We start from the raw sequence: 18,102 nt of genomic DNA, 5'->3' as shown, positions 1-18,102 counted from the left end.
CCTGTATAGAAAATATTTGTAGCATTTATCATTGCATCTAAACATCTTTAATGCCGTAACCTTAGAGATTCAATTTCATATTTGGCATTAAATTTCATTTCCTTTCAAACAGTTATAGGTCAGATGATGAGGCTAAACTGCTTTTAAATAAATATGCAGAGATGAAATCCTTACTTGAGGATTTCAGTGGGAAAGTTTACGATGAGTGGATTACAAAAGTAGACGAAGATTGCCAATTTAATTTGAATCAACCCCTTATTCTTCGTAATATAGCAACGGGCCTTATTAGTGTGAGCTTTAGCAGAAAGGTGAGAAATCAGCCTTTAGAAACTATTTTCTACAATTGTGTGAAAGGATTAAAACTAATGTAAAGGTATTTTGTGGTAAAGTAAAGAATATGGATCTCAAGAAACAACTTTTTTTTGAGTCAATGAATTGTTTCAATGTTAAAGTTGCCTTTTTAAAAATCACATCAACCACTTTGACAGGTATGGTAATATATTTCATATTTTTACTATAAAAATGAAATGGTGGCCATTGAAATAAAAAGTTGGAAGTGCTGACCATGCCATGACCAGTTTATTTGCTGAGTATTTCCAGTATCTCATGTCTTTGAACATGTTGTCATTAATTTCTGTAAGTGTCCTTTGTCTGTCTAAAATGTTTTTAAATTGCACTAGGCCAAAGTACACATTGGAATTTTGCATTTTATATAAACTGTTGTATGGTCTTTTGTCTATCTGAACCGGTAAACTTCACAATTTTTTGACAATGACAGTAAAAGTCTTGCATACAATACGAAATTAAGGACATGGATAATCAGCAATCAAAAATCTAAATGGAATATTGTGACCTTTATCTAAAGTAGGTTGGAATACAAAGGGGAGAATTTCCAATGAAAAAACTATCCCGTTAGATTTTGAAGAATTGAACCCACACTTGTCACCAAGTTGTAAAATGGAACCAAACCATATGTTACCTTGCTATCACATTTGCCCCCCCCCCCCAAAGAGAGCCATGAACTTTGTATCTGTACCATCATTAAAATCAATGAATCATCAGACTGCCATCTCCTCAGACCATATCCACCCTACACCTTCCAACATTGCTGACTATTTCATGCTATAATCCCTCATCTAAGCCTTCTCTATCTCATACTTTAACTATAGCAATGCCCTTGTGCTGTCAGTTGTTCATCTTTCTGTGAATTTTATCTTAGAACTCAGCAACTTATGTCCTAACATACATTAAACCACATTCACCCAGCACCCCTATGCTTGCTGACATACAAATTTACTCAGAAATCAGCAAGTCAATTTAAATTCAAATTTCTGTTTCCCTCAATTCTTCCTATTTAGAGTAGAAGCTTAAATAATGGCATAAGACTGTAATCAACAAAACAGTAATAATGTTTTAATAAAAGGATAATGAATTATTGATTATACAATAACATTTCAGATTCTTCATATTTTTATTGATAAAATGTCTCAGTTATACCTTTTGGATTTTTAAAAACATAATTTTATTTATTTTGTATAGTTGGTTGCGGTTCTTCGAGAAGTCTACTATATGAACATTCTGGAGAAGGAAGACATACCAGAGAGTGGAACAGAGGTCTTCTCAATGAATAAAACTTTCAGAAATTTTGTTGACAATTTGGACCTTATAGTTGGATGGTATAACAAGGTACATTTCAGATATTGCTTTTATGTAAATGTTTTTCAAAAAATTCAAAGTAATTCAGATCTCTAATTTGACGTTCTCTAATATGGCTGTGAAATCTTGCCCAACAATGTTATTTATTTGATAAATATGCAGTATTTGGGGGATTTACATTGAAATGCCAATATTCAGATAATGTAAATGAAATATTCTTGCACTGTTGAAAGGAATTGGCAATTATTTTATGTTGCTTCAAGGTTTTTTTGTAAAGTCAATGATGTATGGTATATTTGAAGATTGTCCAAAAATTATAATTGATTGCAGTTTAAATAGTGAATTATCTATTTTGAATTTAGCACAGTTTATGAATACAACCAAAGTGGGATTGTATTTACAGTCTTGTTAACTGAGAAAATCGTGCATTAACAATTCTGTATTTATAATATTCTAATCTTTCAGATAAAACTTACAATCCTTGATGTTGAATATCCATTGATAAGAAATGAATTGTCTGATATCGATTTTAAATTGGTTAAAGCTGAAATGCAATTGCATTGGAATGATCCAGGTATATTTCCTACTAACATTGTAAGGTGTATGTCTTTACATCTCAGTATCATTCAACCAGAAGCAATATTAAATACTGTTCCAAAGGAAAATAATTCTGGTTAATACAAATTTTAATAACAAACTAGTCACATAGCCCATGTATTGTTTAAAAAAGACACAAAGTGCTGAATTAATTAATCGAGTCAGTCACTATTTCTGGAGAACATGGATAGGTGACTTTTTGTGTTGGGACTATCATCTCCCAGCTTTCTTCCACCCCCTACCCCCACGACAATAATTTAAAGGCCGCCGATTCGAAACGCCACTTATTCATGTTCTCCAGGAATGTTGCCCGACCTGCTGAATAACTCCAACACTTGGTCATTTTTTTGTAAACCAGTATCTGCAGTTCCTTGAGTCTCTATTTATTCTGTATTTCAATTGAATATGTTTGGATCTCTAATATGTAATTGATTTAAAATGCATACAGCATCATAACTGTAATGTATATTTGAGAGAAATTCAGCAGTGAAAGCTGTTGAAATTTGATGTTGTGGCGAGTTACTGGGGAGTAGGCCACTCCCTGGTTCATCCCCCTCGGCACTTCATGGACAGGTCCGGGGTGGCTCCCAGCTGTGAAGATAAGAGCAGGGATTTTTGGCACGAGACCGGTCTTCAGTCTCTCATTGAAACAGAGAGTAGTGTGCTGTGCTCATTAAAGCCTTTACAGAATTTGCCTGACTCCTCGCCTTCATTCCGGGCTCTCTCACGCACCCGCTACACTTGGTGACCCTCGACATTTCGTTACAAGTCGCGATGGACCCAAATGTTCTTCAGGATGCACAACCCGGTCAACTGTCCTTGTGCCCTGCCGGCTCCGCCGATCTCCACGCCGTTGCGCTGAAGCTGCCTACCCTGTGGACCGATGAGCCCGAGATCTGGTTTGACCAGGCCAAGGTGCAGTTTGCACTGCAGGGCGTGACGGCAGATGCAACGAGATACTATTACATTATCAGCGACCAGGCCTTTGCACGACGGGTTTAGCCTTTTCTCCGCGCCCCCCCTCCCGGCGGCTAATAAGTATGAGGCCCTTAAGGCCCTACTATTACGTAGGTTTGGCCTCAGCGAGGACGAACGGGTGACCCAAATCTTGCAGATGACTGGCCTGAGTGACCGTCGGCCCTGCTGGGCGATATGCTGGCCCTTATGGGCAACCACGAGCCCTGTTTTCTTTTTAAATATGCCTACATGCAGCAGCTCCCGTCGGACATCCGCCTGCAGCTTACCAGCGACCCTTTCACTGACATGCAGTCGGTGGGCGAGCGCGCCGATCAACTTTGGATGGCCCGTCAGCAGGCCCTGGATGCACTGGAGATCCTCCTGACGACGCCGGGCAGCGCACAGCAGGTCGGCGCTTCAATTGACCGTGTCTCCGCCGCACCTAAACGTCCTCCACGGCGGGATCCGGCCACCATTGTGCACCCGGGCGCCGGCACCCAGTATGACCTGCCGTCATTTCTTTTGGACGCCACCAGAGGTCGCTGGTGGTCGGAACAGCCCGCACCTCCACCTGTCTCTTCAGACACCAGCAGGGGGAGCTGGTGCTACTATCACCGCCACTGGGGGGCTGCAGCTCGTCAGTGTCGGCAGCCCGGTACGTTCCCGGGAAACAAATGGACCGGCCTTCAGTGGTCGCTTTGGCGGCCGGCAAGATTCATCGCGTGTTTGCATGGGATCGCCGCACTGGGGCTCGTTTCCTCGTCGACACCGGGGCGGAGATAAATGTGCTGCTCCCTTCTAATGGTGACGTCTGCACCTGTAAACGCGGCCCCCTCCTCACCGCGGCAAATGGGAGCCCAAACCGCTCTTATAGGGTGCGCACGCTCTCCCTCAACTTCGGGGATGGCCGTTTTTCATGGCCATTCGCCATTGCTGATGTTTCCCAGCCGTTGCTGGGCGCGGACTTCCTACATGCACATTCCCTGCTTGTGCATGTCAAGCGGCAGCGTCTGGTGCACTCTGTGACATTGGAGCCTGTTTCCCTCCGCATGGGCGACCCGGTCGTGCTGCCTGATCGTCCGTGGATGCAACATTCTCGCGTGTACTGGCCGACTTCCCTGAAATCCTCGACCAGCAGTTCAGCTCCTCCGCCCCGAAACACGGGGTGGAGCATCACATTCCGACTACTGGCCCACCCCTGCACGCCAGGGCGCGGTGTCTTCCACCGGACAAACTCTGTCTAGCTTGGGAGGAGTTCCGCCTTTTGGAGTCGCTGGGCATCGTGCGCCGCTCAGACAGCCCGTGGGCGTCCCCGCTACATATGGTCCCCAAGGCGGACGGTGGCTAGCGCCCTTGCGGAGACTATCGTCAGCTTAATGATGCCACCATCACTGACAGGTACCCGGTCCCCCACATTCAAGATTTCAAAGCGCACCTGGCCGGGGCTGCGGTGTTCTCCAAGGTCGACCTGGTGCGTGGCTACAATCAAATTCCTGTCCACCCCGACGACATGCCCAAGACGGCCATCATAACACCATTCGGCCTTTTCGAGTTCTTGAGCATGCCATTCGGGCTCAAGAACGCTGCGCAGGCCTTTCAGCAGGTTATGGACTGCGTGTGCCGTGGCCTGGACTTTGTGTTTGTTTACCTCGACGACATCTTGGTGGCAAGCTGCTCGCGGCAGGATCATTGTATCCATCTCTGCCAGCTATGCCAGCGATAATGGGCTGGCCGTCAAAATAGCCAAATGCCGTTTCGGGGTGACGTCCATTAATTTCCTGGGCCACCACGTAACACCGCAGGGTGCAGTGCCGCTCCCGGCCAAGATAGACGCTGTGCGCCGGTTTCCACGACCGGCCACCGTGAAGGGCCTCCAGGAATTTGTCAGGATGGTGGCCTTCTACCACCGTTTTATACCGTCCGCAGCCAGGATCGTGCGCCCGTTGTTTCACGTCATGGCGGGCGAACAAAAGGAGGTCGAATGGACTGACGAAGCAGTGGCGGCGTTCCACCAGGCCAAGGAGGCTCTGGCACCCACGGGCGGATGCACCAATCGGGCTGACGGTCGACTCTTCCGATGTTGCGGTTGGAGCAGTGCTAGAGCAGCTGATCGACGGGCATTGGCGGCCTCTGGCCTTTTTCAACAGGCACCTCAGCGGCGAGCAGCGGCACTACAGTGCCTTTGACCATGAGCTCCTCGCCCTTTACCTCAGCGTGCGCCACTTCCGTTACTTTTTGGAGGGGCGGACATTTACCGCTTACACGGACCACAAGCCAAGGTTTCTGACCCGTGGTCCGCTCGCCATCAGCGGCAGTTGCCGTTCATCTCTCAATACACAACCTACATTCATTTCATCGAGGGCAAAGACAACAGAGTAGCCGACGCCTTGTCTCGTCCCTCGGTCAATGCCTTTTGCAGGTGTCCGATGGCATTGACTACTCAGCCCTGGCTGCTGCCCAGCTGACGGATGATGAGACGTCTGCCTATCGTACCGCAGTTTTGGGCCTGCGGTTGGAGGACATTCCATATGGCCCCGGGAGTGCGAGGCTGCTGTGCGACGTCTCGACTGGTCAGCCCATCGTCCCCTTTGCCTGGCGGTGCAGATTGTTCGAGGTGCTCCACGAAGGCGACGACGGCCTTCGTGGCTTCCCGTTTCATGTGGCACGGGTTGCGCAAACAGATTGGGCATTGGGCATGCAACTGCATCCCGTGCCAAACTGCTGCGCGGTACAGTGGCATGTGTGGGCACCGCTCCAGGAGTTTTGCGTCCCTCGCCAGCGGTTTGACCATATCCACGTGGACATCGTGGGGCAGCTGCTGCCTTCTCGGGGCTTCACCCACCTCCTGACCATGGTCGACCATTTCATGCGGTGGCCGGAAGCGGTTCCATTGGCAGACACCTCTGCGGCCACGTGTGCCCGTGCTTTGGCGGCACACTGGATTGCCAGATTCGGAGTGCCGCTGGACATTACGTCCGATCGGGGGCCTCGGTTCACATCTGAACTGTAGTCGGCCAAAGCTCACCTTCTCGGGGTTAACCTGCACCGCATCATCTGCAGGCGAACGGCCTGGTGGAGTATTTCCACCACCAGCTCAAGGCTGCCATGAAGGTTCGGCTCACGGACCCGGACTGGGTCGACGCTTTGCCGTGGGTTTTGCTGGGTGTCCACACACCGCCCAAAGAGCACTTGGCCACCTCCTCAGATAAATTGGTGTATGGGGCCCCGCTGGCAGTGCCCGGTGAGTTTATATCATCAGCACAGCGCCAGGCGGAGCAGCCATCAGCCGCCCTGCAACGACTTCGGGAGACGGGTGGGCAAGCTGGCCCCGGTGCCGACGTCTACCCACGTTCCTTCAGGCCGCACATTCCTTCCGCTCTCCAGGACTGCCTGTTTGTTTTCCTGCGTCGGGACGCGCACCTGACGCCCCTTCAGCGGCGGTACGAAGGACCATTCAAGGCCCTCGGGTATGGCCCTTCCATTTTCGTTTTGGACATGGGGGGTCGTCGTGAGACGGTTTCCGTTGCGCGGCTGAAGCCGGCACACGTGGACATCAGCCAGCGCGGCCTCACCCTCAGGGTCGCCCTCCGTTCCGGCCCTTTCCCCAAACCGCCCACGCCGCCACCTTCGCCTGGCAGTGTGTCTCCGGTTCCTGCGCCAGCCATGGTGCGCACACGGGCTGGTTGTCCCATACATCCCCCCGTCTGTTTCGTGCCTCCGGTTCTTGGGGGGGGGGTCCTGTGGCGGTTCCTGGGGAGTAGGCCACTCCCAGGTACATACCCCTCGGCACTTCATGGACAGGTCCGAGGACGGCTCCCAGTTGTGAAGATAAGAGCAGAGATTTTTGGCGCGAGACTGGTCTTCAGTCTCTCACTGAAGCAGAGAGTAGTGTGCTGCGCTCATTAAAGCCTTTACAGAATTTGCCTGGCTCCTCGACTTCATTCCAGGCTCTCTCACGCACCCGCTACAATGTATAGCTTTGAACACGTCTTTGAATCTTTTTCTCTGTCCACCTAATAATATGCCACGATAGAGCTGGGAATAAAGTGCCTGATATAAGGCAATATTGATGGTGTGGCCTGCATGTTATGGCTGACTGAGAGGAAGCAGGATCTTAAGCAAGGTAATGCTGGGGAAGTTGGCATCGGAAGGACGCTGACCTTGGTTCACTTAACCTTCCAAATTTTGAAGGATGTTTGTAGAAACAGAGTTGATGGTATTTTACCAGTGCTTTGAAATATGAAAAGGTGGGGATGCCTGCTGTTCTATGAATCTTTATTATTGGATGCAGTGTGGTACAGGAAACGGGACCCATCTTCTTGTATGGTGAATTCCTTTGGTGAATAAATTGACAATGACTTGGAGTTCAGCCCCTGAGACTGGGCAGCTGCAAACATTGCCCAGGTTCTGCAAGTAGACTTCTGAGATTTAGGTTGGTGCTGATTATGCATTTCGTTGTCTCTGTACTGTACACTGACAATGACAATTAAAATTGAATCTGAATCTGAATCTGAATCTGAATTATTGAGCGTAGTCACTGTAGGTTAAACAATATCCCATTAGTTCTGAAAATTAATTCTAATTCCACTGGAAGTTTCATGGTGAATATCAGCATTGGGTGAGAAAGATTGAGGTAGTTTTGTTCCAATGATGTATCTTCTTTGATAGTAGTTTTCACTGAGATTGGTTCTGTTGTAGATGCATTTGTTGGTATTGAGGTGTAAATCTTGTAATTGAGCAACTGTAAGATGGTGATGAATTTCTTTGGACTGCCAAATTTGAGCAGTATGTTCATCAGTTGCTCTCAATTGATGGAGTCCAAGGCATTAGCGTAGAAAAAGAAAACAACTTGGCCAGGTGCCTCCTAAATAACAGTTTATTTCTCCATTATCCCATCTGGCAGCTCATTCCAGTTACCAACTATTGTTAGTGTGATTGAAAGCATTCATTTTATCCATGTATATACTCGGCTTGTACTCGCCGTGATCATATTGAATGGCAGTGCAGGCTCGAAGGGCCGAATGGCCTACTCCTGCACCTATTTTCTATGTTTCTATCATGTAAAGTTCAATAATGTCACCCCTCAGCTCCTACAAAGAAAGAAGTCTCAATCCATCCAACCTCTCCCTAAGTTTGTAAGTTCAGTTAACATCCTGGTGAATCTCTTTGGCAGCCTTTCCATCTTAACCATAACCATATAACCATATAACAATTACAGCACGGAAACAGGCCATCTCGGCCCTACAAGTCCGTGCCGAACAACTTTTTTCCCTTAGTCCCACCTGCCTGCACTCATACCATAACCCTCCATTCCCTTCTCATCCATATGCCTATCCAATTTATTTTTAAATGATACCAACGAACCTGCCGCCACCACTTCCACTGGAAGCTCATTCCACATCCCTACCACTCTCTGAGTAAAGAAGTTCCCCCTCATGTTACCCCTAAACTTCTGTCCCTTAATTCTGAAGTCATGTCCTCTTGTTTGAATCTTCCCTATTCTCAAAGGGAAAAGCTTGATCACATCAACTCTGTCTATCCCTCTCATAATTTTAAAGACCTCTATCAAGTCCCCCCTTAACCTTCTGCGCTCCAGAGAATAAAGACCTAACTTATTCAACCTATCTGTAACTTAGTTGTTGAAACCCAGGCAACATTCTAGTAAATCTCCTCTGTACTCTCTCTATTTTGTTGACATCCTTCCTATAATTGGGCGACCAAAATTGTACACCATACTCTTAATGACATTCTTCCTATAGTTGGTGACCAGAACTGTGCAGAGTACCCCATGTGTGGTCTCACTAATGACTTGTACAACTGCATCATAATGTATCAATGTTTGTACTCGATACCCTTCCCAATGAGGGCAAGCATGCAAACCCTATGCCATGTCCCTGTCCCCTTTATCACCACTTTAAATGCTTTGGCAAATGAGCTTTTGCACCAGTATAGAGTGAAATTATATTTTGACTCATTATAGCAATTCCTAATTAAAGTTGGGATCCCATGTGCATTTGGTGTTTTGTCGTGCCAAAAAATCTTATAATCAATATTTCTAACCTTGTGATGAAAATTATTTATTTGTGCATCTGTTTCTTGTTAGGTGTTTGGGAATATATTCAAAAGATGAGAAATATATTATATGACCTTGAGCGCAGAATTCAGAAATGCAAAGACAATGTAGAAATGATGCGCCTCATGATGTTGGTGAGCATCTGCAAAGAGTATGATTTTTGATTACAAGGACTGGAATTTGTGTTTATGTTTGGTCCAGTTTGAAGGAGTTTTTTTCTATATGTTTTTAATACTTGGCAAAATCAACTACAGCAAATCAAAATTGAAAATTGTTAGCATAATTTATGTAAATTTTAGGAGAGGAGCTCTGATTAAGTCACATGAAGTCTAGTTGCCATTCTTAACCCGCTCCGCTTCGAGATAGAATATTTTTCAGTAAATTAAAATGGGGTTATGGAGTTTTCTCACCAAAAGATATTAAATATTTAAAATGTATACTTTATGACTATGAAATATACACCCAATATTAAAAATATACAGAAATAAAATAAAATAGAACTATAAAAAACAGGGTTAAAATGTAGATGCTGATGTTTAAGATTTCAAATACCCATTGTGGTAAATTGAGACATACAGTGCCGTCCATAATGTTTGGGCCAAAGACTCATAATTTATTTATTTGCCTCTGAGGTACTCCACAATTTGAGATTTGTAATAGAAAAAAAATCATATGTGGTTAAAGTGCACATTGTCAGATTTTATTAAAGGGTATTTTTATACATTTTGGTTTCACCATGTAGAAATTACAGCTGTGTTTATAATAATAATAATAATAATAATAATAATAAATTTTATTTATGGGCGCCTTTCAAGAGTCTCAAGGACACCTTACAAAAATTTAGCAGGTCAAGGAAAAACATGTAAGGGGAATGAAATAAATAGTAGAGACATGACTAGTACACAAAGTAAAGACAGAATACAATTCAAAACACAATATGAGGCAATTAATGCACAGATGAAAAGGGAGGGGGGCGTGGGGCTAAGGGATAGGCAGAGGCGAAGAGATGGGTCTTGAGGCGGGACTGGAAGATGGTGAGGGACACGGAATTGCGGATCAGTTGGGGGAGGGAGTTCCAGAGCCTCGGAGCTGCCCTGGAGAAGGCTCTGTCCCCAAAACTGCGGAGGTTGGACTTGTGGATGGAGAGGAGACCGGCTGATGTGGATCTGAGGGACCGTGAGGGTTGGTAGGGGGAGAGGAGGTCAGTGAGATATGGGGGGGCCAGATGGTGGAGGGCTTTGTAGGTGAGGATCAGGATTTTGTAGGTGATCCGGTGGGAGATGGGAAGCCAGTGAAGTTGTTTGAGGACTGGAGTGATGTGATGCCAGGATTTGGTGTGGGTGATGAGTCGGGCGGCTGCGTTCTGGACCAGTTGGAGTCGGTTGATGTGGGTGGAGCTGATGCCAAGGAGAAGTGAGTTGCAATAGTCCAGTCGGGAGGAGATGAAGGCATGGAACTATGTTTATACATAGTTCCCCCTCCCATTTCAGGGCACGATAATGTTTGGGACACATGGCTTCACAGGCGTTTGTAATTGCTCAGGTGTGTTTAATTGCCTCCTGAATTCAGGTACAAGGGAGCTCTCAGCACCTACTTTCCATCACCTTTGGAAACTTTTATTGCTGTTTATCAACATGAGGACCAAAGTTGTGCCAATGAAAGTCAAAGAAGCGATTATGAGACTGAGAAACAAGAATAAAACTCTTAGAGACATCAGCCAAACCTTAGGCTAACCAAAATCAACTGTTTGGAACATCATTAAGAAGAAGGAGAGCACTGGTGAGCTTATTAATCGCAAAGGGACTGGCAGGCCAAGGAAGACCTCCACATCTGATGACAGAAGAATTCTCTCTATAATAAAGAAAAATCCCCAAACACCTGTCCGACAAATCAGAAACACTCTTAAGGAGTCAGGTGTGGATTTGTCAATAACCACTGTCCGCAGAAGACTTAATGAACAAAAATACAGAGGCTCTACTGCAAGATGCAAACCACTGGTTAGCTGCAAAAATAGAATGGCCAGGTTACAGTTTGCCAAGAAGTACTTAAAAGAGCAACCACAGTTCTAGAAAAAGGTCTTGTGGACAGACGAGACGAAGATTAACATATCAGAGTGATGGAGCAAAGTACGGAGGAGAGAAGGAACTGCCCAAGATCCAAAGCATACCAGGCCATATGTGAAACACGGTGGTGGGGGTGTTACGGCCTGGGCATGTATGGCTGCTGAACGTACCGGCTCACTTATCTTCATTGATGATACAACTGCTGATGGTAGTGGCATAATGAATTCTGAAGTGTATGATCCCAAACATATTGCTAAAGCAACAAAGGAGTTTTTCAACGCTAAGAAATGGTCAATTCTTGAGTGGCCAAGTCAATCACTCGATCTGAACCCAATTGAGCATGCCTTTTATATGCTGAAGAGAAAACTGAAGGGGACTAGCGCCAAAACAAGCATGAGCTAAAGATGGCTGCAATACAGGCCTGGCAGAGTACCCCCGGAGAAGACACCCAGCAACTGGTGATATCCATGAATCGCAGACTTCAAGCAATCACTGCATGCAAAGGATATGCAACAAAATACTAAACATGACTACTTTCATTTACATAACATTGCTATGTCCCAAACATATGGTGCCCTGAAATGGGGGGACTATGTATTAAACAAAATGTATAAAAATTGCTATTATTAAAATCTGACAATGTTTTAGCCACGTGATTTATTTTTTTCTATTACAAATTTCAAATTGGAGTTCAGAGGCAAATAAATAAATGATGGGTCTTTGTCCCAAACATTATGGAGGACACTTTATATATGTGTAATGACTCTCTGGCCATCAATGCTCTTCTTTGTGGATATTGATGATGAGAGACAGAATACTCTACATCTGCACTGGTTGCAAGAATATTCAATAATATCTTAAAATATGTATTTGCTTTATCAAAAAGATTAAGATACATTAATCCACAGTAACCTGGTAGTTTGGATTCATAACTGCTTTACTCATAGAATACTGAAAGTGTGGTGGAAGGGTGTTATTCAAGCTGGAGGTTGTGATCAGTGGTGTTCTGTAGAGACCTGTCCTGAAACCTAAATGTCAATAGATTGGTTAATAAGTTTACAGACAACACCAAAATGGCCATCAAAGGCTGACACAGGATATAGATCAATTGCACATACAGGTGGAGAAATGATAAGTGGATTTTAATCAGAGCAAATTAAGGGGAAAGTATATAGTTAATGGCAAGACACAGTATTTTGCTCCCTGAATAATACTAATCCATAGCGCCCTGAAGCAGTAAAGGCCACATTTGGAGTATTGTGTGCGGTTTTGGTCAGCCCATTACAGGAAGGGTGTGGAAGCTTTGAAGAGGATGCATAAGATGTTTACTAGAATTCTGCCTGGATTAGAAGAGGGTATTAGTGATAAGGAATTGTTAGATAAACTTGGATTGTTTTATCTGGAAGATGAGAGGTAGAAAGAAGACCTGACAGAAGTATATACAATTATAAGACACATAGACAGTCAGAACCATTTCCCCAGGATGAAAATGCCAAAGACTAAAGGGCATAGCTTTAAGGTTAGATGGGGAAAGGAGATGTGCAGAGCATAGTAGAAACAAAAGGACATTTGAACCTCATCCTCACTCCATTCAGTAAGTTTTGGACTTTTATTTCAGAGCCACTTTATTGTACCAACCTTGTATCTCTGGTTTCCCTTAAGACCTCACTTTTTAGTTGGCAAATTCATACATTTCCTAATTTTCTGCATTGTATTTGGCATTAAAGTTTGATTGGCTTAATTAATTAACCAATTCAGTTCAGTTAGTTTATTATCAAGTATACCGAGATATAGTGAATATCTTCTGTTGCGTGCTAATCAATCAGCAGAAAGACAATTCAATTCAAATAGTGATGACCATATAAATGCTTGGAATTCTTGGAATGGCAGCTACATCATATTGGTTGAATTAGAATAATTATTTTTATTATATATAGGACTGGTCAGCGAACCCCTTATTTGAAAGAGGAGGCAATAAAAAAGATTCATACTTGGATCTTGATGCCCGACCACAATTGTTAAACAAAAGATATGGTATTGTTCGTGAAGATGGAGAAAAACTTCATGGATTATTAGAGGTAAAATAGAAAGTGTTTATTGTTTAAATTACTCATTGTAAATTGTCACCATTTACTGTCTTGGTTCCAGAAAACTCAGGACTTCATCTGGCTCAGATGTATTTGAATTATCAAGTTTAGAAATAAAACCACATGGATAAGGAATTAGTTAAAGCAAGAACATTGTGCATGGTTGCAGAGTTGGAAATAGGCATGCTACTAATGGTATGACCATAGATAATAGGTGCAGGAGTAGGCCATTCGGCCCTTCGAGCCTGCACCGCCATTCAATGTGATCATGGCTGGTCATCTACAATCGGTACCCCGTTCCTGCCTTATCCCCATATCCCCTGACTCCTCTATCTTTAAGAGCTCTATCAAACTCTCTCTTGAACACATCCAGAGAACCGGCCTCCACCGCCTTCTGAGGTAGAGAATTCCACAGACTCACAACTCTCTGTGTGAAAAAGTTTTTCCTTATCTCCGTTCTAAATGGCTTACTTCTTATTCTTAAACTGTGGCCCCTGGTTCTGGACTCCCCCAACATCGGGAACATGTTTCCTGCCTCTAGTGTGTCCAATCCCTGAATAATCGTATATGTTTAAATAAGATTGCCTCTCATCCTTCTAAATTTCAAAGCATACAATCCCAGCCGCTCCATTCTATCAACATATGACAATCCCGCCATCCTGGGAATTAACCTGGTGAACCTACGCGGCAATCCCTCAATAGCAAGAATATCCTTCCTCAAATTTGGTCTCACTAGGGCCATGTACAACGACTCTTTGCTCCTATACTCAACTCCTCTTGTTAATAAGGCCAACATGCAATTTGCTTTCTTCACTGCCTGCTGTAGCTGCTTGCTTACTTTTAGTGACTGATGAACAAGGACCCCCAGATCCCGTTGTACTTCCCCTTTTCCCAACTTGACATCATTTAGATAATAATCTCTCTTCCTGTTTTTGCCACCAAAGTGGATAACCTCACAAAGCACATCAGCGCCTCTACTTCCTGAGAAGATTACGGAGAGTCGGTATGTCAAGGAGGACTCTCTCGAACTTCTACAAGTGCACAGTAGAGAGCATGCTGACCGGTTGCATCGTGGCTTGGTTTGGCAACTTGAGCGTCCAGGAGCGGAAAAGGCTGCAAAAAGTTATAAACACTGCCAAGGCCATCACCGGCTCTGACCTCCCTACCATCGAGGGGATCTATCGCAGTCGCTGCCTCAAAAAGGCTGCCAACATCATCAAGGACCCACACCATCCTGGCCACACACTCATCTCTCCGCTGCCATCAGGTAGAATGTACAGGAGCCTGAAATCTGCAACATCCAGGTTCAGGAACAGCACCTTCCCCACAGCCATCAGACTATTAAACACAACCTCAAACAAACTCTGAACTATAACAGCCTATTGCACTTTATCTGTTTATTTATGTGTATATATATGGTCTATGGTATGTAGACACACTGATCTGTTCTGTATTTCTGCCTACAATATCCTGTTGTGCTGCAGCAACAATAAATTCATTGTCCTATCTGGGGCACATGACAACAGAACTCTTTGACTCTTGACTTGATTTATCCACATTAAACTGCACCTGTCATGCATCTGCCCCCTCATCCAACCTGTCCAAGTCACCCTGCATCTACATAGCATCCTCTTCACAGTTCACACTGCTACCCAGTTTTGTGTCATCTGCAAATTTGCTAATGTTACTTTTAATCCCTTCATCTAGATCATTAATGTATATTTGTAATAGCTGCGGTCCCAGCACTGAGCCTTGCGGTACCCCACTAGTCACTGCCCGCCATTCTGAAAGGAACCCGTTAATCCCTATTCTTTGTTTCCTGTCTGCCAACCAATTTTCTATCCATGTCAGCACCCTACCCCCAATACCATGTGCTCTAATTTTGCCCACTAATCTCCTATGTGGGACCTTATCAAATGCTTTCTGAAAGTTCAGGTACACTACATCCACTGGATCTCCCTTGTCCATTTTCCTAGTTACATCCTCAAAAGATTTCAGAAGATTAGTTAAGCATGATAAATCCATGCTGACTCGGACTGATCCTGCTACTGCTATCCAAATGTGCTGCTATTTCATCTTTTATAGCATCTTTCTCACCATCGATGTCAAGCTAACTGGTCTATAATTTTTCTCTCTCCCGCCTTTCTTAAAAAGTCAGGAAAAAGTATGATTGTGTAGTTGTTTGCCATTACCTCTAGTGCCCACAACAATCTCTCCTCGCCTTCTCAATGTGGTGGTTCAGAGTAAAATTGTCTGAAAGCATCAGAAACATTAGCACAATTATACCAATGATATCCATCTTTGCATCACCAGTGTCTACAACATTACCTCCGCTCTAAAGTGTCAGACTGTTTGTCTGATATTCAGTACTAAAGGGGCAGCAATATCCTTCAATTAAATAATAGGAAGAGTGAAGGTATTTAATTTTTCTTGCTAAATCTGTTTTCTATTCACTGCCTATCATCTTTCGGAAATTGATTTAAATAATTCATAACTGTGCACTCATCACTCAACTCAAAATGTGCTTTGCACACAGATAGTCATCATTAAGATGGACTTTTTCCACAAAGCAGCATTGTAGCACTCCATTCTGCTATCAGGTCATTCATGCCCTTGTGTTCTCTAGACTTGTCTATTCCAACGCAATCCTGGCCAATCTCACTCGGGTACCATCCAAAAACTTGTTAACCCACATTCTAACTTGGGAAGAGATGCGTGATATAATGGTTCAGCATTTTTCAAGTGCGTAACTTCCTCTGAAATCCTCTTCCTTATCCTTTTGCTGCTGCCAACCATTATCTGGTAGAATAATTTATTTTTGTTGAAGATAGACACAAAATGCTGGAGTAACTCAGCGGGATTGGCAGCATCTCTGGAGAGAAGGATTGGGTGAAGTTTCGGTTCGAGGCCCTTCCTTTTGTTGTAGGTTTGCAGGATTGGGCTGAGCTTATTTATTAGTTGGATTGTGCAGCATGCAGAAAGTTGTTTAAAGCTATTGCACCTGTTTGAAGTCTAAAACAGTGTTCCCCTGAACTGCTGAATGAAACTGAATCTCATTTTGAGAAGTCTGATGAGATTCTTCACTTCTGACCTGAGTGTATTGTAGTTTTCATTGTACTGTCACTTAGTTGTCAGAAACAATGTGGTACAATGCCTAAAGACTTATGGCAAGGTGGAAGAATTAAAAATGTCATGTTCTTCTCATGATCAACAAGCTCTAAAGGAAAATGATTTTAATTCATAAAGATCTCTGGGTTAAGTCAGTGGCAGTTGGGATTTTAGAGAAGCTGGTATCATAGAATTGTATATAGAGTCAATTAATCATACAGCATTGAAATAGGCCTAACAGTTTATTGAATCTGTCATTAGGCACTCATTTACACTGATCCCATTTTCTTATTCTCCACAAATTCCCATCAACTTCCCCCCAGATTTGACCACTTACCTACAAACAAGAGTCAATTTACAGTGGCCAATGGACTGCACATTTTTGGGATGTGGGAGGAACCCCATTAAGTTATTCAAAGGAAATCCAAGAAGTCATAGGGAAAATGTGCAGACTTCACACGGATAGCACATTTGCACACTTTCAAATGCAATATTTGATATTTTGGTCATTAAATTCAGGCATTCAGAGACCCTATGCCATCATTTTCCAGCACACAGAAAAATCAACGTTAAGTAATTTTATATATACTACAACATTTTGTTTTATTTTCCCCCTATTTGCAGGAAAACAGAATTCTTTTCAATACGGAAGAAAAATCTTCAAGCTGGGAGAAATATGTGAATTATGTAGATAAGATGGTTGTCGAAGGCTTCCATGCAGTGGTTTTGAAGTCCCTCCGATTTCTTCTCAGCAACATGGAAACTGAGGTTCATAGTACTTGAGCTTATATATACTGTATGAAAGAAAATAGTTGTATACACAATACAGAAAATTCATGAACAGAAAAATCTTGAGTAACATTTAAAATGTTTTTCCCTTCTTGATCAACAGCAGCACTAAGAGACGACAAACCTTAACTGTGATACCCAGTGTTTAAATATATGGATTGCATTTTCTTGATTAGTACAGGTGTCAGAGATTACGGGGAGAAGGCAGGAGAATGGGGTTAGGAGGAAGAGATAGATCAGCCATGATTGAATGGTGGAGTTGACTTGATGGGCCGAATAGCCTAATTCTACTGTATAGGAAAGAAGTGCAGATGCTGGTTTAAATCAAAGGTAGACACAAAATGCTGGAGTAACTCAGCAGGACAGGCAGCATCTCTAGAGAGAAGGAATGGGTATTCAGACCCATCAGTCTGATGACGAGTATCGACCCAAAACGTCACCCATTCCTTCTCTACAGAGATGCTGCCTGTCCTGCTAAGTTACTCCAGCATTTTGTGTCTACCTTCGGCCTAATTCTACTCCTATTCCTTATGACCTTGAATAGTATAATAATCCTTGTATAAGATACTAGACTAAGTGGGACCCGTTGGGTCCCAGCATCACACGGGAGGGCTGGTCCCCCAACATAATATTCCACCTCTCTACCAATTCTAATATTCGTGGCCAGTGGGGGGGGGGGGCGCTTTCTGGAGCGCTAGTATGTGTGTTGTGAGCTGAAGGGACTGGTTTCCAGAGGGCTAGTATGGACATTGTGGGCCGAATGGATTCTTGG

General features: G+C 43.9%; 1 protein-coding gene across 1 annotated transcript in view; it reads left to right on the top strand.

Annotated features, from left to right (window-relative positions):
- The window catches only part of dnah17 (dynein axonemal heavy chain 17), a 187,261-nt gene that overhangs the window by 35,469 nt on the left and 133,690 nt on the right, over positions 1–18,102 (top strand). The window contains exons 12-17 of the mRNA XM_033044269.1: positions 113–308; positions 1,540–1,686; positions 2,122–2,230; positions 9,314–9,417; positions 13,284–13,424; positions 17,166–17,309. Coding sequence (XP_032900160.1) covers positions 113–308; positions 1,540–1,686; positions 2,122–2,230; positions 9,314–9,417; positions 13,284–13,424; positions 17,166–17,309 — 841 coding nt within the window. The remainder of the gene's footprint in view (positions 1–112; positions 309–1,539; positions 1,687–2,121; positions 2,231–9,313; positions 9,418–13,283; positions 13,425–17,165; positions 17,310–18,102) is intronic.

The sequence above is a fragment of the Amblyraja radiata genome, chromosome 26 (genome assembly GCF_010909765.2).
Source record: "Amblyraja radiata isolate CabotCenter1 chromosome 26, sAmbRad1.1.pri, whole genome shotgun sequence".
NCBI classification, from domain to species: Eukaryota; Metazoa; Chordata; class Chondrichthyes; order Rajiformes; family Rajidae; genus Amblyraja; species Amblyraja radiata.
This window is presented reverse-complemented; position numbering and strand designations above follow the sequence as displayed.